Source organism: Magnolia sinica, chromosome 4, assembly GCF_029962835.1.
Source record: "Magnolia sinica isolate HGM2019 chromosome 4, MsV1, whole genome shotgun sequence".
NCBI lineage: Eukaryota > Viridiplantae > Streptophyta > Magnoliopsida > Magnoliales > Magnoliaceae > Magnolia > Magnolia sinica.
In genome coordinates this window covers 89,571,630-89,597,945 of record NC_080576.1, presented here as the reverse complement: position 1 = coordinate 89,597,945, position 26,316 = coordinate 89,571,630, and the positions used below count along the sequence as shown (strand labels likewise).

At 38.3% G+C, this 26,316-nt stretch overlaps 1 protein-coding gene across 4 annotated transcripts in view; it reads left to right on the top strand.

Moving 5' to 3' along the window:
* Positions 1 to 26,316, top strand: part of LOC131243356 (E3 SUMO-protein ligase SIZ1) — a 92,285-nt gene that overhangs the window by 26,629 nt on the left and 39,340 nt on the right. For 3 of the 4 annotated variants that reach the window (XR_009170032.1, XM_058242667.1, XM_058242668.1), the window contains exons 4-7: positions 3 to 81; positions 3,134 to 3,296; positions 13,207 to 13,340; positions 19,829 to 19,897. Coding sequence is in view for 3 of the 4 variants with exons in the window: in XM_058242667.1 (XP_058098650.1) it covers positions 3 to 81; positions 3,134 to 3,296; positions 13,207 to 13,340; positions 19,829 to 19,897 (445 nt within the window). In the remaining variant the exon portion in view is untranslated. Of the gene's footprint in view, positions 1 to 2; positions 82 to 3,133; positions 3,297 to 13,206; positions 13,341 to 14,873; positions 14,900 to 19,828; positions 19,898 to 26,316 lie in introns of those variants that run through there. The other variant, XM_058242669.1, reaches the window with a different exon arrangement.

The window sequence follows — 26,316 nt, the reverse complement described above, 5'->3', positions numbered from 1 at the left end:
AGGTTCTAAGTCTCATGGTTGGGCAAAGAAAAGCATTGTTACGAAGGAAGAAGTAGCCAAAATAGTTGATGATACTTACAGGTGATTCTCACTTCTATATCTAGAATAAATATTACTAGTAGATAAGGAGCGTCATGTAATTCTTTTATTTCAGTTAGTTGGCTGCAAGAACCATATTTGGTTACATCTTCTGCATATATGTGTTTCAACCATGTTCAACTATTTTTCCTCCCTCTTGTTGAATGGTATAAACTTGTTAAAAGAAGATGAAGAGAAGTATGCAAACGAGGTTGTGGGAGGGGCTATTTTTATTTCTTTCCTTTTTATATGCCATTAATCGTCTCAAACAACAGAGCCTAAGAATGAAGATAAATCTCAATACCACCTCTTTGACCTTAAGATAATATAAGATCACTGTTGGTATTCTGTGCTTTGAAAAGCCAACAATGATGACTATGTTCATGTATGTAGATGATCACATGTGTTTGGTTTATACCATGTATTCTGTAAGTAACGTGTGGGAAACTCTTACTAGCTGTGATTTTATAGGTTACAGGGAGGGGTTTCGTCGGTTGTCCTAGTGAAAGTGGGTTTAGGCACAATGGCCACTATTTATGGGCGAGTTGTATTTCATGGATCTTAGTTCCCTAAATTCCATGGCCACAATAGTGGGATTCGACAATCCATGAAAAGATAAGTGGCTGTCCCATGTGAGGGGGAACAAGCAACAATTTGGAATGGAAGGTCTCGCCATCAGGCTACCGATGCCGTGCCCTACCTCATATGAGAATGAATGTTCACAGATGTAGGTTCTTGTGTTTAGGCATGACTAAGCACTTGCATTGGAGGATTGCATCAAGTATTAGATCTAGGAGATCCATCGTGCCCGGATCGGATTGACTTGATCATGTACTAGCTTTGTCGAAATCCTTAGACCTAAGGTCGTATGAGAGTTAGGCTATTTGTAACTCTTGGTATGTTTTGCTTTGGCTCACCTTGTGTGGTTACGTTAGTGGCTAACAAACGGGTGTAGTTCAGTATTGGCACTAAGGATGTGGTTGTGGTCCATATGCTCCATCATTGGATCCATTGTTTACCTTGAGGAACTTATCAGTGGCTTAGATCTTAGTGACCTGATTGCCCATCAAGTGGTTTTCTAGCTATGACAACACTTGAAAGTTTTTGAAGGTTATTGACCATTGATCTTTTGTTTTAATCGTTAAAGATGGTTTTATCGTACTTGATGGATATCTTATGGTTGAGATCTTTTAGTGCACATGTCCACTACTTTTAGTCTTGTATGGTATGTGGAATGTGGATCATATAATTTGAGGTAGCTGCTACTTTTAGTTTGTGCAGTATGCACCCATGTGGATCATCTCATCGTGTATGAGTAAGTGAACTATTTCTGTCGTCAACGAAACCTCTTAAAGATAGCATGTGTATGACTTATTACGAGATGCTAATAAAACTTGATTACCATGTGCATTTACCACTATTTCTATACATTGGTCATTTTCTTGTGTACATGTGCTATGCAAATAAGGAGATCCAGATTGTTCACAATGTGCACCTTATTGTAGACGAAGTATTGGCCAGATACATGCACTCGTTGGATGATTAAATGTATGAATGATTTAGCTAGTCGAAACACGAACAGTTAGCCATTTTATAGGTGCTAGTACGGTGGATCTTTTGATCAATTTATTTTAGGTAATACTCCATTTACAAAGGTCACCAGTGTTGGGATTGACTTGTGCAACTTTTCAGTAGGAGGAGGCACCATCATGTGGAAATTGGTGGTGAACACAAATAAGATTCTGGCTTTGTGAGACTTTAATTTGAGTTAGGTTTTGATGTTTGCAAGTGATGGGTTAACCAAAATTCATGACCATATCCTAAATAATCTGTTGAAGATTTTCCTCACAGATACATAGGGCCTGTTTGATTACTGTTAGTGTTTGGTTTGGATAAGCTATTTTTGGACGCATCTGTTCAGCTTAGGTTTATCCGTATAGGCTTTATATGGATAGATTGTTCTATTGCACCCAATGTTTGCACTATTGCATGGGCTTGATACAAAACATAGGGGGTTTTGTAAAATTCCCTTTTATTGACTAAAGTACTAAAGTATCACATGTATAGTTCAGTATATCATTGATACATGGTTATATCGCAAAATATCACGCTACCGCTTTGCAAATATTCCCCGATATTGTCGATACATGCGATATGTATCGATGACATTGAGATTGGCTGTGTTGGCGGGCTTATGGGAAATCTGGAAGGAAGGATATGATAGATGTTTTCGGAATCTTCTGGATCGGAAGGGTTTTGTCCCCAACAAAGCAATGATTTTTGTGGTTGAGTGGGCTTCCTCTTTGAAGGACCCGGACATTGTAAATTTTCTTCTCTTGGTGCTGTAATTTTTTATTTTTTTTTGTTTTCATCCTTCGTGCCAGCTCGGCACTTGCTAATAAAATGTTCGTTGCATTCCCCCCCAAAAAATAAAAAATAAAAAATTCTAAGTTGAGTAGAGAAATTGCAATTGGAAAGCAGAAACAAACAGGCTATAACCCATTCCATAAAATTTTTATGATTTTATTTGTTTCCATAAAATGGTGGAAGTTCTATCTAACACTTTTACTAAGATTTGGTAGACGTAAGTTAATCATGATCATGCATGCATGCAAAATCATGGATTTTCAAATGAGACTGATTTTGTGTCATTCAAATTTTTATTTTTATTTTTAGTTGCTGGAAAGTTGCCTAGAAAAGAAGTGATGAAAACAAGGGTATCTATATGCTGTTGCTAAATAGTCTGTTTTTTTTTCCTATGGAAAAAACTGCTAGACATGGAACATAGTGTAATAATATGGACCATATGGGCCTATGGATTAATTGGACCATCAGATGGGGCTCACTACCTGATCACACAGTTTCATGGACCAGATAAGCTGGTTGGATTTCTTGAAATGACCACTCTTGGGTTGTATCATCATGCCTCATGTTATCTTCGCTCTTCAATGTTAAATAGCAAGTATAATATTTTATAGTTTTTATTTTCAAGTGTGTGCTAACATTTCCTGTCGTTTGCTTTTAATGAACTTCTACTTGTCAATGTGTCTAGCAGAAAATTGCAAGTTAATGGGGCTACTGATTTAGCATCGAAGGGTCAAAATGGCTCTAGTTTGAGTGGCTCGAAGCCCAAAGAAGAAGTTGCTGAGGATTTTCAATTGGATTTGAAGATTCGCTGCCCTTGTGGAAGTGTATTATTTAATGAGTCAATGATTCAAGTAAGCTATTCATCTTCTCTCAGTTCTTCAAGGGTTTGGTCACTCAGTTTGACGTTTCATCGTATGCATATTCATTCACTAACAGTCAGGAGCTTGATGTATCATGAAAGAACTCACACTTTGAATGAAGTTTGATCTCCAACTTGTCTTTGATGATGAAGCCCATAAAATAATTTGTTTTGTTCTAACTCTATGAATGTTTTGTTTCTCTTATTGGGACTTGCAAGCATTCTATTCAATAAATTAAATTCTACTCGCGCCGCTCCATATTTAGGTTTTTCCATGTCTAGTTGGGAAAAACAAGGTGCTTACAATTTATAACATGAAAAAAGGCAAATTATCATTTCGAATGGGTATATCATCTGTCCTTAGCGTTGCAAAATTTGTTGATCACCTATTCATGCACTGTAGCTTTGCCAATAAAATTTGGTGGAAGTTCTTTGATCTATTTTGGCATCTCTAGGGTGGTTAAAAGATTTTCATGATTAAGAATTTCTTTATATTAAGCCAATTTTATAGCAGAGACCATAATCGGAATATTTGGTGGCTTTATCACCGTGCTAGACTTTGGTGCATTCTTCGTATTCTCTTCTTGGTTTCGTGTGATTCGGAGCTAGAGGTGGTCATGAAGATCAAGTGGGATGTGATGGATCAGCCTTTTGTTTAAAGGCCGTTGATGTCTGAAAATTCCCGTATCTTTTCAGGCTATAGTTGTTCTTTTTTGAGGTGTTTTCTTTCTCACCTTTGATCTCCTTGGTGGTTTTTTAATAAAAAGTTTCTGAAAGAGGTCTTTTGGAAGGCTAAATGGCTTGTAGTTGAGTGTAGTGTTCGAAATATCAGTATCGTGTTATGTATCACACACTTGGGATACAGATATGTATCGGTTATTGCACAAGACTGTATCATTTGTATCAGGTAATTTATCACTCTTTTTGGGAAACATTGGGAAAATGGTTGATTTTTTAATGAAACTTTAGGAATTGTTAAAAATGACCTTAATACATTTTAAATCATAACATCTCAAAAAAGAAGTACACATAATAGGTTTCCTTTGTATAGGATCATAAGCTATGTGCTGTCTGAATGAACTAATGCAACTATATTTAAATTGAATGCATAACATTTATAAATGTATCAATACATGTATGAAAACACAACCAATTCATTCGAAAGCAAAATAAGTAGAAATTAAAAAATATACCTATCAATGATGTGACTGACTTTGGCCTAGACCCACATAGAGTTCCGCAGTGGCTCGTAATCATTGTCTCCATCTTGACAGCATTGAGAATAATACTGTTGCTCAAGAAATTCACAGTACTATGCCCGGGTCATAGTAGAATGATACTAATTAAAATACTCATTGACATAACGTTGGTAATCATTCTCTATGAATTGAACCAATACGCCCACTTATGGGTAATGTGTAATAGTCACAGTATGTGGCTGATATGGATTTGGGATGGGCATAGATGGAGCTCTTAGGTATCCTTACCACCCTCCATATACATACTACTCATGGGTATCGATATTGCTCTCCATCAGCCATCATACATGTTTGGTGTGCAACATTGCAAGCAGTTTGGGCAAAATTGGGGAAATTTTGAATTTTATTAATTTATAATTAAAAAATAAATATATCTTTTTCTGAATTTTGAGAAAAAGTTCACAAATCAGTAGATCAGGCGTCATACATGCTTGATTTCATTTTTAGGGTGCAACATTGCAACCAATTTGGGCGAAATTGGGGAAATTTCAAAAATTCCCCAATTTCCCCCCAGATCGGCTCACCTACACTTGAATTTGGAAATTAGAGTGTTTGCGATGATCATTTCATCAGACACTCCTAAATAGTTAGAAATTAGTCTCAATTCATAGCCGGTTGAATGTAAATTTAAAAAATATTTTACTAAAAAATTTAATTAATTTTTAATTAAAAATAATTATTTTTTTTTCTGAAATTTGACAAAAAGTTCACAAATCAGTAGATCAGGCCTCATACATGCTTGATTGCATGTCTGGAGTACAACATTGCAACAAATTTTGGGCGAAATTGGGCAAATTTTGAATTTTACCCAATTTACCTCAAATCGGCCCACCTACACCCAAATCTCCAAATCGAAGATGGATATCCTTGATTTTCCATGCATTCCATAAAGAATTAAAGATTTCTTTTCATTTTACATGATTTACACCAAAATAAATAGATCGAAATGGAAAAAATCTCACTGATTGAGCAACGACTTAAGTTGATTCTGGCTTTAAATTCTTCTTTTCCTCTCAAAATCTTCATCAAGATGGATCGAAATCCACCTAAGACTAACTTAGAAGAAAGAATTTTGAAGGAAAATGGGTAATTTTTTAAAATTTCGGATTTTTTTTTTTTGAGAGGTGAAGAAATTGCCACATGATATTGTCAATATCGACAGATATCGATGATATTTGGTATAAATACAAAAGAAAAACGCATGATATCGTTCAATATATCGCCGATATCGACGATAAATTGCAATATCGTCGGTATCAAGGATTTAATTTAATTTTTTTTTAATACTTCTAGGCAGTTTGGTATCGCTGGCCCACGATACCGATAATATCAATATTTCGAACACTGGTTGAGTGGGTGAGGGCTACTATTGTGTTTGCAAATTATGCTGTAGAATCCTTCTAGGTTTGTTGGGAGGTAATTTTTTTTTTTTTTTTTTTTTACACATGCACACACACTCACGCCATGGTGGGATTTCACCACCTATGGGTACTCGAACCCTCAACCAGGTGTCGAAACTCGTAAGAGTCTGCCACCGGAGTAAGAGTAAGGACCCAACCACCTTGAATGCAGATTGATGACCTATCCCAAGTCTCTTTCATGTGTTACATTTAAGGTGACCATTGAGTCGGGTTCAAGCCATGTATAAAGATGCATTAGCCATCGCCTTTTCTTCAAGCCAAAAATTAGGAGATGGTATGGTGCTTAATAAACAATGCATGTGCTATGAAGTCAATAAACTTAAACTAGAACTTTGCAAAGCCCTATAGCTTGTGTATAAAGGCAGCTAATGCACACTCCACTATGTGTCCCAGCATGATGTGCAGGTGCAATATTTGAGCCGTCCATCAGGTGGGTTTGATGATGTAGATGTTAGTGCATGAAAATAAATCTTGTCCATTCAGCAGTTGGGCCACGATTTTAGAGGCACTCGGATCAGTTAAAAAACTTCAAAAGCCAAGTTTTGTTTTTTATCCACATACTTTTTCATAAATTGTGAATATGTAACTAGGGACTGACCTTATTCTTTGGAAAGAGCATCTACAAATTGGTACCTCTCCAATGAAATGAATGGATTGGATCTCAAACCATTGAGCTATGCTGGTAGATGTGTGGCGTGTAAATGAGTGCCTTCTAGATGCATGTGGGCTTAGCAAAGCTGCTTAAAATATAAGGATGGACTACAATTAATGGTGGTTCTACTTTACATAAGTTTGATAGCATTGAAGTTCTTAAATTTAGGGCCTGTTTGGGTTAGATTACCGCACGGTAAATAAGCAATTAATATTTACTCATGTAATTCATTAGAAATGCCTCCATGTGACGTTGACAGCACACTCTTTGGAAGGCTCTGATGATGAAACCGAGGAAGGAAAATACGATGCTTGTAAAATGGATGGATGGCGTGGATCAAACACATACATCACTGAGGGACCACAAATTTAATCAGATGCAATCCGTCCAATTTCCATGCATGCAATCACGTTTTTCGAGGCATAATTAACTTGTGAAGAGTCATTGTTGCTGATTTACCTCTATTTACCACACAATAATCTCATCCAAACCATCGAGATGAGGAATGTGTTTCATTGGTGCACTAAAGAGGAACTAGGGGAAGCTGATACATTAGGCGGAATCATCGCGAAGCGAAGGAGTTTCCAACGTTGTTGTTAGTGGAAAGCTTTATGGAGGAATCGTCAGAAGCAAATTATTAAAGAACCTTTGAGACATTTCGTAAGGTCATGAAGGTGGTTATCCTGTGAATGAGAGGTTCAACAGTGATTCCAGGATTCACTTTTGTCAGAATAGACAAGGCAGAAGAAGTCGAGATTGCTGTGAATAAGCTGAATGACAAATGGTCATCCAGTAAAAGAATTTCTATGCAGAAAGCAATATATGGCCAGATGTGATCAATCATATGCAGAAGATTCAATATGAATGCCAGTGGGATCTAAAGAAAGAAAACTGAAGATATTGGGGGATTTAAAGGTGTAGTCATGGGGTTTGCCGAGACAAGAATACAATGATTCAAATAATTCCATGATGTGGTCCTTGAAAATGAACAAAACTCATAGAAGAAGAGAAGAATGATCAAAGTAGAGATGAAAGTTTGTTTTGGAAATATGGTTGTTGGGCTTGGAGGTTAGTCAATGGAAGTAAAGTGAGGATCCACCCATCCATGGCTCTTGGAAGGCTTTGGAGTGGAGCATGGTGGTCTTAGTAGGGGATGACACTGCAATCCAGGAGTTTGGTGTGTGGCTAGTGTGTAGATGTGGTGGTTTGGAAGAAGGTTGTGTTATTAAGAGCCTTAACAAACAATGTGGATCTCCTCTTGCCCAAATATGCATATGGGCAAGTTTATATATTTGACTGAGGTGATTAGGGAGTGCCCAATCTCCTAGTCATGTTGTTGGAGCAACTGGTCGGTGCTTGCATTATAGGTGATAAGGATTTGGTAGTGGGATTTTCCATTGGAATTTTTTATCCGTGATGTGTTAAGTGTTGTTGGCTCCTGCATCGGGGAAGTAGTTTTTATTCATGAAGTATAGAGTTGTGTTTTGCGAGGTTTAAAATTCAGAAGAAGAAACTCATCCCACTACCAATCGGAAGATGTTTGTGTTGAAGACTTGTCAATGTTTGTGAAAATTTAGCATGGAGTGGCAGGGAAAGAGTAGTCAAAGAAACAGAGAGGGGAGGTCCATCGGTGAGGTTAGGTAGCTTTCGAGGATGAGAATGGGTTTATAGCAGGGGAGGTAGAGAGAGCAGTGAATAGAATGGCATGGCTTGTGCGCCACTAAATAGTGGTGAGGACGTTTTATAGCACTGTTGGTTTGTCGGGTGGTAATTGTGACATTTCAACGTGTTTGTTAGAGTATATTAGGGCAAATTAGGGTATCTAATTAGATTAGGGTTATTTCAATATTTGTTTAGGTATGTATCTATACGGATCTCTTCATCTCTATAGATCTCTACATATCTCCAATCTCATCTATTTATTTATTTAGTTGCTATGAGAGAAATCAGACAAGTTACAGTTTCCCACAATTTTGTTTCTTTGGTTTAACAATCCAATAAAGGTATGGGTGGGGTAGTGGGAAAGCGGGCTCGCAACAGGTGTAGGTGGGTGAGGGTTGCAGGGAGGGTGGTAGCGGTGGGTCTCGGCGAGGTAGGGTTTCATGGGTCAAATGCTCTCAGTGACGGGGGAGTGAGGTGGTTGTGATGGGTTCACTAATTGTGGCTCGATGATGATGAGGAAGATAGGTGATGTCCTCAATGAACGGCCTTCGATACCATGTTGAACTCTAATTTAGGGTTAATTGAGAGATTAGGGTTCCAGAACGCCCCTCTCTAATTTATATTAATAAACTAATAGGAGAACATATGCAGTAGTCCGTAGGACCAAACAAAGTACAAAGGGTCCCACTTCAACACTCCCCCTCAAGCTGGGCATGACTTTCATATCACATTCGTCTCCACAACGGTTGTTTGCCCTTTTAATTTTAAGACGTGGTGGGTGAGACAAGTGCGGGGGTTCCTATTTTATTTACTTGTATTCTTAATTAGTCCCACACCCAAGGGTAGAATTATTCTCTCAAGGGGTTGTGAAGCTAGGGTTATTGAATTTGAAGTTGGATAGACCCCTATTGGGATAAGGAAAGAATGTGGGATGGGTGGGCCAAAAGGGGGTCAATGGGTGGTGGACGTGAATCTCGACAAGTTCATGATAGATATAACTTGATCTGCTAGGTGCAACAATACTAGTGCAAATGCCGGTGGTCTAATCGTTTTTTTAAAGCGGTAACAACACTTTATTAAAAGCCGCAAAAACGTGGAGAAAGAAACAACCTACAAAATTGAAACGAAACTAAAAGCAAAGAGGAAGTCCGCCCGAGGCGCACTTAACATAGCCCGCCCAACCCGTAAGTGAAAATTTGACTTCACAAATAATGTCTTCGACACTCGAACACTCGTTCTTAAAACAACGCCATTTTCTGGCTCACCATAAGGGCTCTCAAACGACCATTATCCAAATAGCCTTACCAGTTTTGCCAACTCCATTGCCAAGCCCAAAGCTACTCCCCTCACAGATTCCGGCATCATTGACTTGCATCGAGCTAAGGAGATGATCCCAAACTTTTTGGGCGAATGAAGAATGGATGAAACAATGATCAATCGATTCCTCGTTTGCCATGCACATCAAACAAATATTAGGGAGGACAAGGGATCTCCTCTGAAGGTTATAAATCGTAAGAACTCTCCTTCGTCCTAGGAGCCAAACACAGTCCGCCGCACTAGGAGGGGCTCCATAGAACCATTAGTAAAACAGGTGCGGAGGGGACTGAGGGGAATGGGATTCTAACATCATCTTGAAGGACTTCACCAAGAACCTTCCGGATTAGAGTCTCTGCCAATATATAGAACCATCTTCATTTGTTGCAGGCCTGATACTCTCTATAAGATCCAAACAATCAACTACCTCCATGATCTCGTCGTCCAAGAAATCCCTATGGCATGGAGGGGGCTAAATGACCAATCCCTTAACGATAGAAATGCAACCCGCCATGCAAATGGAGTGATTGGGGGTGAGGGGTGCAATCCTCAGAAAAAGATCTTGGAGAGCCTAGTCACCGCACCATGGATCAACTCAGAAGTGAATACGTCCCTTTACCAAGTCTGAAGGAAATCTCATGCCTGACCAAGTGTTCAATAGCCGCCACCGCCTTCCACACTGCCGAAGCTCTGTAAAGGGAAGAGTTCCTCACAAACCAGCCTCCTTGCGTGCCGTACTTGGAGGCTATCAAATGTCTCCAAAGTCTTCCTTTCTCTCCACCACAATGCCAAATCCATTTCCCAAGAAGGGCTATGTTCACAACATCCAAAAGTTTAAGGCTGGCCCCCCTTCCCTTATTGGCTTGCAAACCTCATCCCAATTGAGCAAATGAAATTTATTTCAGCAACATCATTACATAAAAAGTCCCTTCTCAATTTCCCTAACCTATCTAACACAGATTTGGGGCATTTGAATAGAGACATAAAATAAACCGGCATATTAGATAAAGCTGTCTTTAGGGGAGTTAGGTGACCTCTCGAGGACAAATACTGGCATTTTGACGAGGCCAATTTCCGCCCTATTCTTTCAATCACCCTATCCCAAAGGTGTGTGGTTGGCTTCCCTATGCATAAAGGTAACCTATATATAGAGAAGGGAAGGAGGCGAGTTTGCACTTGAAGATGCTAGCATATTGATCTAGGTCTCTGTCAAGAACATGCACTCCAAGCAATTCATACTTCGCCGCATTAATATTTAACCCAAAAATAGCTTTAAAGCAAACCAGAATTTTTCGGATATTATCCACAGACGACTCCTTTGTGTTGCAAAAGAGAAGAATATCGTCCGCATACTAGATATGTGAGATCTAACTCCCATTCGTAGATATTTCAAAACTGCTAAAAAGCCTATTTTCGACTCCCTTTGCTGACATGGCACTGAGTGCCTCCCTAATGACCGCAAGGCAAAAGAGGGTCCCCCTCTCTAAGGCCCCTAGAAGCTTTGAAGAAGCCTTTTGGCGACCCATTAACCAAGACTAAAGAGGAAGCTGAGTGCACACATTCACTAATCCACCCCCTCCACTTTCGGCTGCATCCCACCAGCTCAAGCAGCTAGTCTAAGAATTCCTAGCAACGTGGTCATACGCCTTTTCAATTTCCAGGTCTTTGTGTCAGGAATCAATACACTCGTGGGCCACGAAAGCGCTGTCCAAAATTTGTCTATCCACAACGAAAGCTCCTTGACTTTCTGAGATCACCCTTGAGAGGACTGCTCTGAATCTAGTCTCAAGGATCTTAGCCAAGATCTTGTTGGGGCTCCCTATAAGTCTAATTGGCCTGAAGTCTTTCAAATGCTTGGTGCCTTCTACTTTAGTAATGAGGGCAATGAAGCAGGATCCTATCTCAGTAGATAGACGACTCTGCTCCCAGAATTCCTCAAGAAAGCCCATGACATCTTTCTTAACAACATGCCAAAATTTTTGAAAGAAAAGAATAGGGAATCTGTTTAATCAAAATCGGGTTCAGCGGCAGATGATCAGCTGAGCTCGACTTTAGAGGAAACAATTAAGTCTAGCAATTATTGTTAATCCAGTTGGTAATGATTTTTAGGAGATGACTCTTGGGGTGGAGCAAAGGCTGTGGAATAGAGCAGAGAGGTGTAGAGGAAGGGTCTAGACATGTTTGAACTTTGCCGGGATGACAACCCATTGATGACAAAATCTTTGATTATTCATCTGATCTAGTCCTTAGCCCTCAACAATTTCGAGAGTGGTGCAACCATGGTGATTTCTTCGATGGACTTGGAGATTTTGAGTTTGGCTACATGTCATTTGGTTCCATCACACAATAGCGATGAAATCCCTTTGTTAGCAAGTTTGGTCTTTGATAAAGGTAGTGTTAGTATTATGGCTTGCGGTATGATGGACCGTAGAGTTAATTAATCGTGTTGGGAGAATGATAGGGGTTTCATTAGGTGATTGCGAGCAATGTTTTCCATATCGGTATTGACAAATGTATCTCACTTTTGGGATATGGAAACATATTGGTCATTGCATGGGAAATATCGGATGTATTGCTGTTTTTGGGAAACATTGGGAAAATGGTAAAAAATTTCAATGAAACTCAAGGATTGTTAAAACAGACATCAATACACACTTAGATATTAAAATATCACAAAAAACAAGTCCACATAATAGCTTTCCTTTGTATTAGGTCATAATCTATGCACTGTTTGACTAGAGTGATGCAAGTATTTCAAAGTCAATTCATATCATTAATAAATGTAAGAAAACAAAGATGGTACTGTTAATGTTTTTCAGCTTTTCATAATTTGGGTTTGATATTTGAAATAAAGACATCCTTTCATAAGGACAACCTGCATTCCATATACAACTCACAAGTAGAATTTTGTGCCCTTGCCTCCTTTTCTAAGAAGGTACGCTTAATGTTTTTCAGCTTTTCATAATTTGGGTTTGATATTTGAAATAAAGACATCTATTAGATGGATTACTTGTCGATAAGTGTAATATCACCCGAGAATGGATGTTCGCTTTTCCTAGTAGCCATTTGCTTACTTTCTTACCTGTTTGCAATTTAATCCACGATGTCTCCTTGGGGGTTCACATTTGAAAGTGGAGTTTAGTTGGATGAAAAGCCAGCCCCCCACAACGACCTAGCCTTCTATCCAAATCGTGGTATATCCTGCTCTCTGACTCTATGCAACTCTTACCAAGGTTGACGTTTACCAAACCCCTTCAGATAACATCATAAAATATAACAATATTGTTACAATTTACATCCCCTTCAGATAACATCATAAAATATAACAATATTGTTACAATTTACATCTTAGGTTTATTTGGTTACAAATGCTTTTTTAAAAAAAAAAAAATTTTAAAAATTCTTTTGTAGTACCATGGCTGATATTATCTTTAATTTTCATCCATAAAGAGTGCGTTTTCTTGTTTAATTTAACCTTAGTTGCATGATCCTCCTAACCAAGTGTTGCTCCTACTTCACATTCATGCACCTATAATCTTAACATTGACATCTAACTTTTTTCTGTTCATGATTGATGCCATTTGCTGATCCTAGTGTGAAGATCCACGATGTAAAGTTTGGCAACATATGGGTTGCGTTATTATTCCTGAGAAACCTATGGAAAGTGTTCAACCTGAAGTTCCATCTCAATTTTATTGTGAAATATGTCGACTCAACCGGGCAGATCCGTATGTTTCTTCCCTTTTCCATAAGCTAGTTTAACTTTCTTTCGGTGTACAAATAGGTGGTAAATATTTTTTCCCTATATATGTCACAAAACTTATATAATTGCTTGGCCCAACCATGCAGATCACATGGCACAAAAGATCAGACTGATCCACTCATCAAGTGGGCCACACATACTCTGAGTCAGATAGGCAATTGTCTATTGCTTTCGATGGTGTGGCCCACATGGTGAGCGGATTGGTCTGATTTTTCCATCAAGCATTCTTCATGTTGGGGTCAACGACTTGGTCGGGTTGGATGTCATACGCACATGGCATGTAGCAATCATGCACTAGTAGGACAATAGCACTTTCGGGCAACTAGTGTGTGATACTTTGTACATGCATTCATACATCTGTATGTTTTATGCATATATGTACATGCATGCTAATGGTAACTTAACCTGCTAACTTCTTGTTTTTGTTTCATTTTATATTCTGGACTTGCATCTCTACATTTTTGTTGGAGCTATGAATGATCTGCCTTGTGATATTGTGGCCTCACAAACTTTCACAGGTTGTCCCGTGCTAAACTTTGTAAAAATAAGTTTCTTGATTGGATGGTGAAAATTAAGAAATTTACATCCTTTGAAATCGTTTATTCTGGGGCCTTGAGAGTTTGTGTAACTGACTCGACAGTTTATAAATGGATCCCGAGAGCCACATCATTACGTTACATGAATGCTACATCTGGATTTTGGAAAAATGCTTTCCTAATTTTTAAGTTTTGACTTTAATATTTCTCACTTGAACCTGCATGATAGCTATTTTTTTTTTCTTTTTTCTAGCCAATTGATGTGATTTCTGTCAAGTTTGGTGAATCTATGTGATTTCTATGATGCAACTGATCGTCTAAGCTCTGTTATGCCATATTCTCTACCTTCAAAGTCACCAAGCTTATTTCGAGTGCAATATTCTCTTTCCTGATTAATAATTATTCGTGTTTTATCAGAAATAATTTTGTTCAGTTTTCTTTTGTGAAAAGGATAACATTGTAATCCTATGTCTTACCGATGAACTTCGTTGGTTTGATATTTAATTTCCATAATCAGGGAAATAGAGCCAACTTATATCCTCTCTTTCTCACTTTTTGCATCCTCGGCTTTTCCTTCTCTGTTTCTTTGATTTGGATACACACACATACATATGTATCTATGTATGTATGCATTGCTTGTGTAAGTGAAATAACTTTGGGAATAACTATAATGCTTTCTTCATCATATATTTAATTCTTTCGCTTAATCAGAATAACATGTCTGGATTAACTTTCATTTTCTTTACTTTCTTGAATTCTTTAGTTGGTTGCAATGTATGTTTATCACGTTAGCCAACATTGACATTAGCATATTTGATTGTGTTGATCTTGCAAGCAGTGATTTCAGTATCAGCTGATACTATCCATATCACACAGGGCCAATACAAAACTGGGTTATAGTTGTGAAACTTCTCAGTATTGGTCGATATCGTGATATATCACAAGTCAATATATCGATGCATTGCGATATTCTGGAAATGGCGCTGTTGTAAGTTCCTCCATATCGTCTATATGTATTGCATGTGTCGACAATATTGCATTTGCGTCGGTTTGCTTTTGATAAATTTACATGTATCGACAATATCACACTTGCATGCGTCCCTTTTCTGAAAAAATTGAGAAATTCGCAAAAAAAATCTGTAAAAAAGCAGATTTTCTGAAAATTTTGGGAAATTTGCAAGAAAATCAAAAAAGAAAATTTCTCTGAATTTTTTGTACTAGGATTATGTTGCTGAGGGATTTTAACCAGTCCTTTTCATTTGTTTGGAGAGAATGGGATTTGAGTGTGGAAAGCGAGATTGAAGGGTGTGTGGTACTAGAAACTTAATCGGTGAGTTTTTACTAATCAAACTGTTTTTGCTTGTTAAGTTGCCTGGAATCTCCGGAATAAAGTTAGTAATCCTTGATTTACATGTTTAGCATGCTCAATTATCATCTTTCAAAAAAAAAAAAAAAAAGAAAAGGAGCATGCTCAATCATGGATTTTGACCACTGATTTTCAAATTTGGAAATATGAGCGAATTTGGGATTTTTTCCTGATTTCATCCATTTAACTTGGAATTAGAGTGTGGAAAAATCACATATGAGTGCTTGGTGGCTAATCTACAGATTTATTGATCTTTTTGGAGTTTTTGAATTTTTTAATTAAAAATATTGGAAAAATAGATTAAAATAAATTTTATTTTCAAAAAAGATTACACTGCCTTAGATGTTATTTATGCCTTATAAGTGAAATGCTCAGCTGCACACTAGTTCTCTTGTGAACTCGTGAGCACTTGTTGATATGTGATGTTAGCGCAAAATTTGAATGGTCCACGTGATGATGCACCCCATGAAAACCCCAGGGCCCAACTTTCAGCCTGATCCAAAACTCTGGTGGGCCATGGGAAAAGGAAACATTTACCTCCCTTGATTTGCCTCTCTTTTCTATGGCCGACTAGAGTTTTGGATCAGGCTGAAAGTTGGGCACTAGGGTTACATGGGGTGCCACGTCACATGGACCATGACACACGTACAAAGGTGCGCACAGGCGCGCAGGTGAGCATGACTATATATATATATATATATATATATATATATATATATATATATATATATATTATGAGTGTTAGCTGGTCTTAACTTCAACCAGACTCATTTATTTATTTTCAAATAAAAATATTTTTGAAATTATAAAAAATAATATTTATTCATATTTTAAATAAATGCACTATTCGTTGTAAGACAGATTTGGGTTTTGAATGTATTGGTTTTGTTTTCATACATATCATCTATGATTTATAAGCTACAGTAGCTGATTTTGAATATAGTTGGATAACTTTCGTCAAACAATGCATAGTTTAGGATCCTAGATGATGGAAGCTTATTATGTGTACTTTTTTTTTTTTTGGGTGATATTTCGAGTTCCAAGTGTGTACTAATGTCTTTTTTAGCATCCCCTGAAGTTTCATTGAAAAATTCGACCAAGTTCCCATGTTTCCCAACGTTTTCAAAAACACAGCGATACATTAAGTGATACATGCGATATTTCCAACGCAATATGCTTTATGTTTCCATATGCCAAGAGTGCGTACATGCGTTGATACCGATATTGAAAACACTACTTGCAAGCTTGCCACAAAATATTATTTGATTTGACTTTGTTTTGCTCAAGTTGTATTGGTTCTTGTTGGGAGAGGGACAAATCATCTAAAAGGGAAAAAGTTGTGTTGAGTGGTACCAATTTTGATTTTCTAAGCAAAGTAGCATTTCAAGACTGCTACTTCAAACAATCTTTGCAAGTAGTTGGTCCCACTCCAAAAAAATTGAGGTGAATATATTCTTCGATTTAGGTACTAGAATTTAAATGCTGATGAAGATAACTGGCTAACTATTCCCTAGTCAGTTCCGGAAGCTGTTTTAGCTGGAAGTCATTGCCTGGATGCTATCCTAACTGTAGAATGTGTGGGACTCAACTCACAACCCTATTTGTCGATGAGTCAACTTTCCGCCCAAGTAAAGCTAAGTTACTTGGAAAAGAAGATAACATGCTCAAGAGGGACTTGAGGGCAAGAGAACTAGTTGTATAGGACTAGAGCAAAAATGCTTCCAGCTTTCTGAGGTGCCTACCAAATGAGGAGCTTTACCCTTTATTTAGGCTCAAGAACCTTCAAGCTACTTTAGACGGATTTCTAGGATGAGTCCATGTGGTGACTATCCAATGGCCAATAATACTCCAGAATATATGTATGTATGTAGGTAGGTACAGATGGATGTATGTATGTATGTATGTATGAACATACTCTCAAACTTTCTTTGTTTGTTAACATTTTCAAACACCTTCTTATTCCAATAAATGACTTGTTGAACCTTCAACCCTGTTTGTTAGGATTATTATTTTAGTGTTTTCTGGTCAACACTTCTTTCAAAAGCGCGATCACCCATTCGCCACTGGAGTCTTAGTTTGCAATTTCTTTGGTACAAAATTTCAATCATATGTGATAGCAAGTGTTTTGGGATGCAAATAAGGACTTTTTGTTGGTTGCTAGATCTCCCTATTTACGGCATCTCCTTTGACACATTGGAACCTCCTCTTTGTATTTGGGGCAACCAAGTGTGTTGTATCCCTTTCCAGTTTCTATGAGAAACATAACAAGGATAATTTGGGATGGGTTAGGTTCGATCAAGGTGTACAAAATCGGTTACGTAACAGTAATGGCCAAGTCTGTTACGCAATATGAGGGTCGAAACGGTGACTTTTTGGCTCGGATCGGCAGTTACGGGGGCCGTAACGGCCGTTACTGCCCCATAATGGTCAGGGCATAACGGTCATAAATGCTTTTTTTTTTTTTTTGTCTTTTTAAGTTGCAATTTATCTCATTTTTGGCACTTTTTTCTTCCAAATTCTTTTCTAAACTATTTTATTGCAAATTACGACCACTCTTAGCTTGAATTTGAGGATCAAAACAAGTTATTTCAAGGATTTTGTTACATTGATGCCCCATGGGACATTTTCTGAGAAATCTTTAGAAATAGGTATTTATATATATATTTTTAAAATCTCTATTGTTATGGTTAAATATGATGCATTATTCAAATTAGAACATACGAATGTGCATTTTATAGATTCTGCAACTGATTTTCTTTTTTTCCTTTTTTTTGTATTTTTTTTTAATTTCTGGAATATTTTCGGTCAATTTTTAAAAATTAGTAAATGCCTGCACATGTGAGATATATATATATATATATATTTGAAGACACAGGGTGTCCCCGCCTCTTTTTGAAGTGAGACTAATCCATGCGGATACACACAATCACCCACAACCACGTGTATCAGGTAAAGGCAAGGAGGGGAATCGAACCCTCACCTGCACATGTGAGATATTTTGATGCTAAATTCATTCTAATATATCTATCATTATTATTATATAGTTAGAAAATTAAATCTATGAGTTTTGCAGTCAATTCTAGGCTATCAGGTTCATAAATTCATCAAACTACCCAATATGACTTTATTATATAGTTAGAAAATTATAAATGAATGCATATTTGGAATATTTAGAAATTTTTGAATTTAATGAATATGTTTTTTGGATTTTTTTATAACATAAAAATTTCTGACTGTTATGGGGCCGATACAGCCCGTAACCGTATCGTTAACGGTGGGCACCGTTACCGCAACGGTAAACCTTGGGTAGGGTTCTTGAGTACCTATATGGGTGTTGCTGAATCTGCGTCCCCATCTTGTTTTTGCGGATCCAGACCTTGTCCTGAACCTATTGGGTTGGATCTCGCTTTTGAGGACCCAGACCCCGGATCCAAACAAGTCTTGGTGTCTGTTGGGTTCCAAATGGGTCTTTAGACCATGGTTTGGAGAATTAGAGTCAGGTTTGGATCGGATGAGTTTCGGCTCAATTGAAGGCATGCTTTACTTGATTCCACTTGATGGATGGATTCGATGGCAGCATTGCACCAATGTTTTAAATAGCAAATATCGTGTAGGGTAGCATTCACGCCTCTGAAGCTTGAACTGTAAGATACATGCTACTTCTAGATCTTTAATTAAGGTTGCGCTTGGTTGCACTAAATATCAAGAAATTTGATGATATTTTGCTCTAAATTACAATGACTAATAGTGAAATTTCATGATATTTGGGTGCAGCCAAATACAACCTAAAATAATAGGAAAAATAGGGAAAGATTAACTATAAAGATAATGAAAGAGCACCAGAACTAGATCTTTATTTTTGTCTGTGTGTGCATGTCTTCAACTGTAGTGTAACTTACCATGCAGTCGGCTACGTGCGTGTATGTGCACGCATCTTCAACTGTGGTGTAACATACCATGTAGTCGGCTACATGTGATCATTCCTCACACAGTGTATGTGCTCTCGTGTGTATGGCTGCGTGTCTTCAACAGCAGTGTAACTTACCAAGCAGTCGGCTATATGTGATCATTCCTTGCATACTCTTCAACCGCAGTGTAACTTACCATGCGGTCGGCTACATGTAACCATTCCTCACATACTCTTGAACTGCAGTGTATGCCATGCAGTCAGCTGCATGTGTGTGTGGGTGCTTAGTAAAAGGAACTAAAGAAAAATGAAATGATTATGCTGAGTACTCTAAAAGCTACCATACATGCGGTTTTCTCCAATCTCTCCTATGTGGGTGTTGATGGTTTACAAATTCATTGAGTTGCCAACTATCTGTAATCATTTTGGTAGGAGATAATACGGTTTGGTTCATAATGGTGTTGAAGGTTTACAAATTCATTGAGTTGCCAACTATCTCTAATCATTTTGGTGGGAGATATTCAGTTCAGTTTGGTTCATAATGGTGTTTTGGCTGTTGCAGATGTCTTATTGTAATCAATCCATCTTTTTCTTTTTCTTGGCGGATTGAGAGTTTCATTAATATGATATTTTGCAATTTTCAGTTTTTGGTTGACAGTGGCACATCCATTGTTTCCTGTGAAGATGACTACTTCAAATATTCCAACAGATGGGTGAGTTACTGTTTTTTAACTAAACATTCCAGAAGTTGTAGTCATTTCTATTTTGGTTTATATGATTGGATTATTAAGATAGTGAATAATGAGAAGAGATTGCACATGGTAGTATGGTACTAATGTTAAATTTTTAGACATTGAAAACCTCACGATGGATTAAATTCCTGACATGGAGCTATTCCTAAGCTTCTTTTTTATGGTATTCATCATTCATTAAACATTTTCTTTTCATACCATGATAGAATAAAATTTCATTTCATGATTTTGTATGACCGTAGTGCATTTATTTAACTGTACTATATCAGAGATGCTTGGTTGTTATTGATTTTGTGTCCTGGTTTGTTTACTTCTTCAAATAATACCTAACTTTTATTTTTTCTAGATGGTAACGGATATTTTATTAAGAGAAGTGCCTATGACTCATGTTTTTAGTCCCTTACTATTTTTTATTTTTATTTTAGTTCAACTATTTTAATTGTTTAACTAGATAATCTTGTTTTAAATCACGCTTTGGATTCATTCTCTTGCTTCCGCTTCCTACCTATTTGTACTTTTGTTTTGAATGATAACGATAATTTTATTAAGAAAGCACCGAGGCGAAAGAATACAAGCCCAACAACTTAAAACGCAAAAAGACAAGAAGGCCAAGACTTCTTTAACATAAACAGCTCATTCAGACACGAGCCTTTTAATTTTAAAAATTACTTCATTCTCCCCTTTCATGATATTTTGAAAGCACCGCCCATTCCTGGCCCCCCAAATGACCCACATTATCACCATAACGAGCAACCACTATTCCGCTTTCCGCACCTTCCCTCCACCCCCACCATGCCAAGCCCAGAGAAGCTACTCCACAGGCTTAGGCAAATATGAAAGGAAGAACTCCCAGATTGTAGAGGCAAAATGGCAATGGAAAATAGGTGATCGATCGATTCCTTGTTTCCCATGAACACAAGGCAAATGTTTGGCAGCACAAGCGCTCTTCTCTGGAGATTATCTATGGTTAGGATTCTTTTCCGACCCACCAACCAGAGAAAAGCAACAACTCTTGGGGGAGCTCCATAGAACCAATAATGGAAGGGGCGATTCGGCTGCCTATGGGAGGGCGTTTTGGAAATAAACCTAAAAAGAGCTTTAATCGATAATTTTCCTGATATACTTCCTGCCCACACCATACAATCTTCAAGGTGAGGGTCTGGGACCATCGAATGTAGAAGCTTCAATAATGAAAGAAAATCTTCCACCTTGGTATCCAACATATTTCTTCATCAGGGGTGCACCTGATAATTTTTCCCTCTTGTCGTAGCAATCCACCACACGCTCATGCCTGTCCGGTGCTAGCTTGGCAAGAGGAGGGAACAAATCTTGTTGCAGCTGAGTGCCACACCAAGTATCCATCCAAAATCTAATCCAAGAGCCAGACCCACCTTTGAAGGAATTGCCTCTGCTCACCAAATGATACATTCCCATAATTGATTTCCATATGCTTGGACCTCTATAAGTGGATGAAACCTTAACAAACCAACCTCCCTCCTGCATCCCATATTTTGCTACAATCGGATTTCTCCATAACCACTCTTCCACCACGTCGAACCTCCAAATCCACTTCTTGAGCAGAGCCGAGTTCATGAGATGTCGAATCTCCAAATCCACTTCTCGAGCAGAGCCGAGTCCCCTCTTACCCCCCCCCCCAATTGGTTTGCAGACCTTCTCTCATCTTAGGAGATGGAACTTTCTCCCTTCACTATCCCCTTTTTCCCTTCAAGCTCGTCCAGAACAAATGTCAGGCACTTGAATAACGACATAAAATACAACGGCATATTATGCGAATGCCAACTTTATCGAGGTAATGCGGGCCCCCGGAGACATATACTTGCGTTTCCACGTTGAGAGCTTCCAATCTAACCTTTCAATCACCATCTCACCCACATATGCTTTGCCAGTTTCCCTAAACCGAGAGGCAAAACCAAATAAGAAATCCAGAATGACCCAGTTTGGCATCCAAAAACAAGGGCCATTCAGGACAACTCCTCGTGATTTAGGTGTATCTCAAGCATCTCTGACTTCCCTACATTTATCTTCAACTTCGATACTGCCTCAAAGCACACTATAATCTTCCTCAAGTTCAAAACATATTCCACCTTCGGCTTGCAAAAAAGAAGCATGTCATCTGCATATTGGAGATATGCTACATGATAAGAGCACATTTTCCTCACCATTTTTTGAGCATCCTACTAAGAGCCTCAACCACCACCACAAATAGGTAAGGCGATAAAGTATCGCATTGCCGAAGACTGCGAGAGCTTTTGAAGTATCCTTTAGGAGAGCCGTTTACCAGTATGGAGAAAGAGGCCGATTGAATGCAAGCTTTTATCCAGTCCCTCCACTTGATGCCACAACCCAACCTCCCAAGTATATAATCCAAAAAATTCCAATCCACATGGTTGTAAGCCTTCTCGATATCTAGTTTGCAAATGAGGCCGTTTTTCCTCTCCCTGAAATTAGAGTCAACACATTCATGAGCTATCAAGAAAGTATCTAGAATTTGTCTTCCGGACACGAAGGCCCCTTGATTTTCCGTTACCACATTGGAGATGCACTCCCTGAACTTCGAAGCAAGAATTTTGGCCAAAATTTTGTACGGGCTGTCGGTAAGACCAACTGGTCTTAAGTCTTTCAATTCCTCAGCTCCTTTATTTTATTTTATTTTATTTTATGAAATTAGGGCAATAAAGGCTGCCTCAAGCTCTACCAACATGCAACCACTCTCCAAAAATTCCACCATAAAGTCCGTGACATCCGTCCCCGCTATGTGTCAAAACTTTTGAAAAAAAGCAATATGGTACCCATCCAACCCGCGGGATTTTTCTCCCACCCAATGAACCCACAACCGATTTGGCCTCTTCTTCCGAAATTGTTCTCTCTAAGAAAGTCGCATCTGCCCCAGAAAGATAATGAAAGTGAAGACCATCTAATTTCGGTCTCCCCCAGTTAACAATAGAAAGCAACCTCTTGTAGTGGACACGACAGAGTCGCTAATTTGCTCATTGGAAGTATGGAGCCCGTCAAGTACAAGTCTGGATATCCTGTTAAAGCGGGCCCTGCACTAGCAGTGTTGTGGAAGAAACATGTATTTTTATCCCCCTCTTTCAGCCACACCGTGCACGATCTTTGCCGCCATCCGATTTCTTCTTCTCTAGCAATGTTGTGGAAGAAACACGTATCTGTACTTAAAAACATTTTGAAACCAAAGCTCCTCTCTTCCACACCTAAATCTTTTTCTAGTTTCTCTTCATTCTCCATTCAACATTTGGGAGACAATTAAAATCCCACCAGAACCCTTCAATCCCACCTTTTATCTCATCTTCATTGAATCTCCTTCTTTTCTCAAGAAAAAAAATGAAACTATAAGCCTTTTCATTCTCCGATGCACACGCTAGCTAGACTTTCCTCCGTGGCAAACATAAGGCTGCAATGCCCGATTTGAGAAAAAATGACTCATAATAGACTTGGTAGAGGACTGCTAGTGGAGAGAATGGAATGGTGAGAAAAAAAACGAAAGCGAAGGACAAGGAAATGGAGGAAAAGGACAGACATAAACTGTAGGAAATTCCTATGCTGATAACGGGAAGGAGAAAATATCTTCTTTCGAAGGAGAAAGGATGGATGAGAAGGAAAATGATTCATAGGGGATTGGACAACAGTTGCAAGGAACAAATTCAAAAATTAGGAAAATGGAACAAGGTTTAAAAGGGGCTCTCGGAATATCCTACATTGTTTGTAGAACATTTCAGCTGGATGGATGCCGATTAATTTTGAGCGGGTGTTCGGACACGCCGCAAAGGTTATGAAGGTTGTTATACCTCGAGAACGAAACTCAAAACAATCTTCGGGGTTTTGTGTTTGTTCGGATGTGGTAGGAGGAGGTGGATAAGGAGACATGCTAAATGGGGAGAGTTTTGGAGGGAAAAAGTTGTAGCGCAGAAAGCTTGTTTCGGACTAGAGGTCAAAAATAGAGAGGGGGGTTCCTGGAAAGAGAAAAGGAGGCTGATATATAAAAAGATGGTGGTGGATGATCAAAGGGCTGCGACATCATCATCGTGATTACCTGATTCGGAGATGAGAGGATTGGGAGATGGTAGATCCTTTAAAGAAAGCATTAACAAACAAACCAAAACAGGGATTTATAAAGGATTCAAAGTCAGAATAATCTTTAATAAAGGTATAGGAGAAATGGATTCGGAGGATGAATTCGAAACATTCGTGAGTCATCAAGGTTAAAAAATAACATTGTGGGGGCTTTCTCCACATATGTCGATAGTGAAGCACAAGAGGATAGGAATGAGCTCTCAAACTAGCTGAAGATTCTACAATCTCTAGTTGAATAGTCTACAATCTGGAAGAGAGGAGATGAATGTGCAAGCAGAGTTTCAAATAGTTCCCTATGTTGAAGATAAAGACGAGGCTTTATCAGAAAGTGGAGCTAAAACAGTCTATCACGAGCAAGAGGGGAGTCGGTTTTGGATTCTGGTGAGGTGTTTAGTTGGAGTGTGATGGGCCTAGGGTGTTTACAGAAAAGTGCTCAAGTGTAGGACGTGCAAAAAGATACAAAGTGCATATGGAAAATTTTCAAGAAACTAAATTGCAGGAAATCGATCATGGTATAGTAAATTCATTATGGTGGGATAAACATGAAGGATGGTAATTTGGAACTCAAATACATTGCATAAGGAGGAAAGTTGGAATGGTTAATTCTCGGTTTCCTTGATGTTAAAAGTCGGGATGAAGACAGAGATCAAAATTTTGGGATGAATTGGATGTGTCAAAGTAGATGGTTATTGCCGTGGTGCGTGGGAAGGAGACTTTAATGTGATCAGGTTCCCACATGAGAAATCAAATGGGGGTAGGATGACTGGTAGTATGAGGAAATTTTCAAATTGAATTTCAAAACAAAATGATAAATCTACCGATGGTTGAAGTAAGGTTTACATGGACAAATGGGCAGGCTAAGGTAATTAAATCAAGATTAGATTGCTTCTTGCTTTCGCTAGAATAGATTGACAGAATTCCATTAGTGTTCCAAGGAAGTTTGTCACGACCTCTATTTGATCATTATCTAATATTGTTAGAAATTGATGAGGAGGATTGGGGGCCTAACCTTTTCGTTTTTAACTGGCATGGTTAGAGGTAGAGGGTTTCTCAAACAAAGTGGCAGATTGGTGGTCTTCCTCACGATCCAAGGAGGTGCAACTTTCATATGATTCCAAAATTTTAAATTGTTAAAAAAGGAAAATATGCGGTTGGAAGAAAGATACATTGGGAGGTCAAGTGGAGGAGATAGAATATTGCAAGAAATTCATCGTTTAGCTGTAAACAAGGTATTCTAAACAAGTGGAGGACCTATGTTTTTTGGGTCTGTTACGGGGTCGTAACGGCCTTTACAGTCCCATAACTGTTGTTACGCACAAGAAAAGAAGAAGAAAAGAAAAGAAAAAGGGGAAAAGAAAAAATGAAAAAAAAAAAACTTTTTCGTTTTCTTCTTCTCTTCTTTTCTTCTTATTCTTGGGCTGCTGCGGCGGCAGCAGCAACTGCTTCTCTTCTTCTTCTTTCTTCCTATGGTGCGATCCTCTCTCTCTCTTTAGTTCCCTCTCTCAGTCCCTCTTTTTGTTTTCAGTTTCCCTCTCTTAGAAATAATGAATGGACTGCGTAGCTGTTTCATGGCCACACACTTATTATTATTTTTAAATGCTATGTAACGTACGTAGCACATTGCACTTGCACTGTTTCATTGCGTGGGGCCCACCTTGATTTCTGTGTAGTATATCCATGTTGTCCATCAGTTTTTCTGGTTAATTTGAGGGCTTGGTACTTGAAATGAAGGGATCCAAATCTCAATTGGACTTTGCAGTTGGGATTGAATGCCCACCATTAAAATCTACCTAGGGCCCAATATAATGTTTATTTTCGATCGAACCTGTTTATAAGGTCACATAAACCTGGATGAAGGGAGAACACAAATAACAACTTTGGTCCTAAGCAATGCTCGAGTTGTCGGTATCGCTACAAGTTTCATTGGTTGGGGATACGAAAGCAATATCTTTATTGCCGATAATATCGCTGATAATTGGACATGCGGAGGAAACATGGGAAGACTAGAATTTTTCATTGAAACATTGGGAGATGATAAAATACTTATATTACAGAGGAGGTGGAATAAGAAATCCTTTTTCTTTTTTATGGAGTTACGCATATTACAGAGGAGGTGGAAGAAGAAGAAAAAGAAGCAGAAGGCTCGTTTTATTTCTTCTTCTTCTTCTTCTTCTTCTTCTTTTTTTTCGATTTTCCACTGGTTTACACAGGTGCATGCAGGTGCACACTGTCAAGTTTCAGCTGTTGGTGATATTTCAAGATAAAAG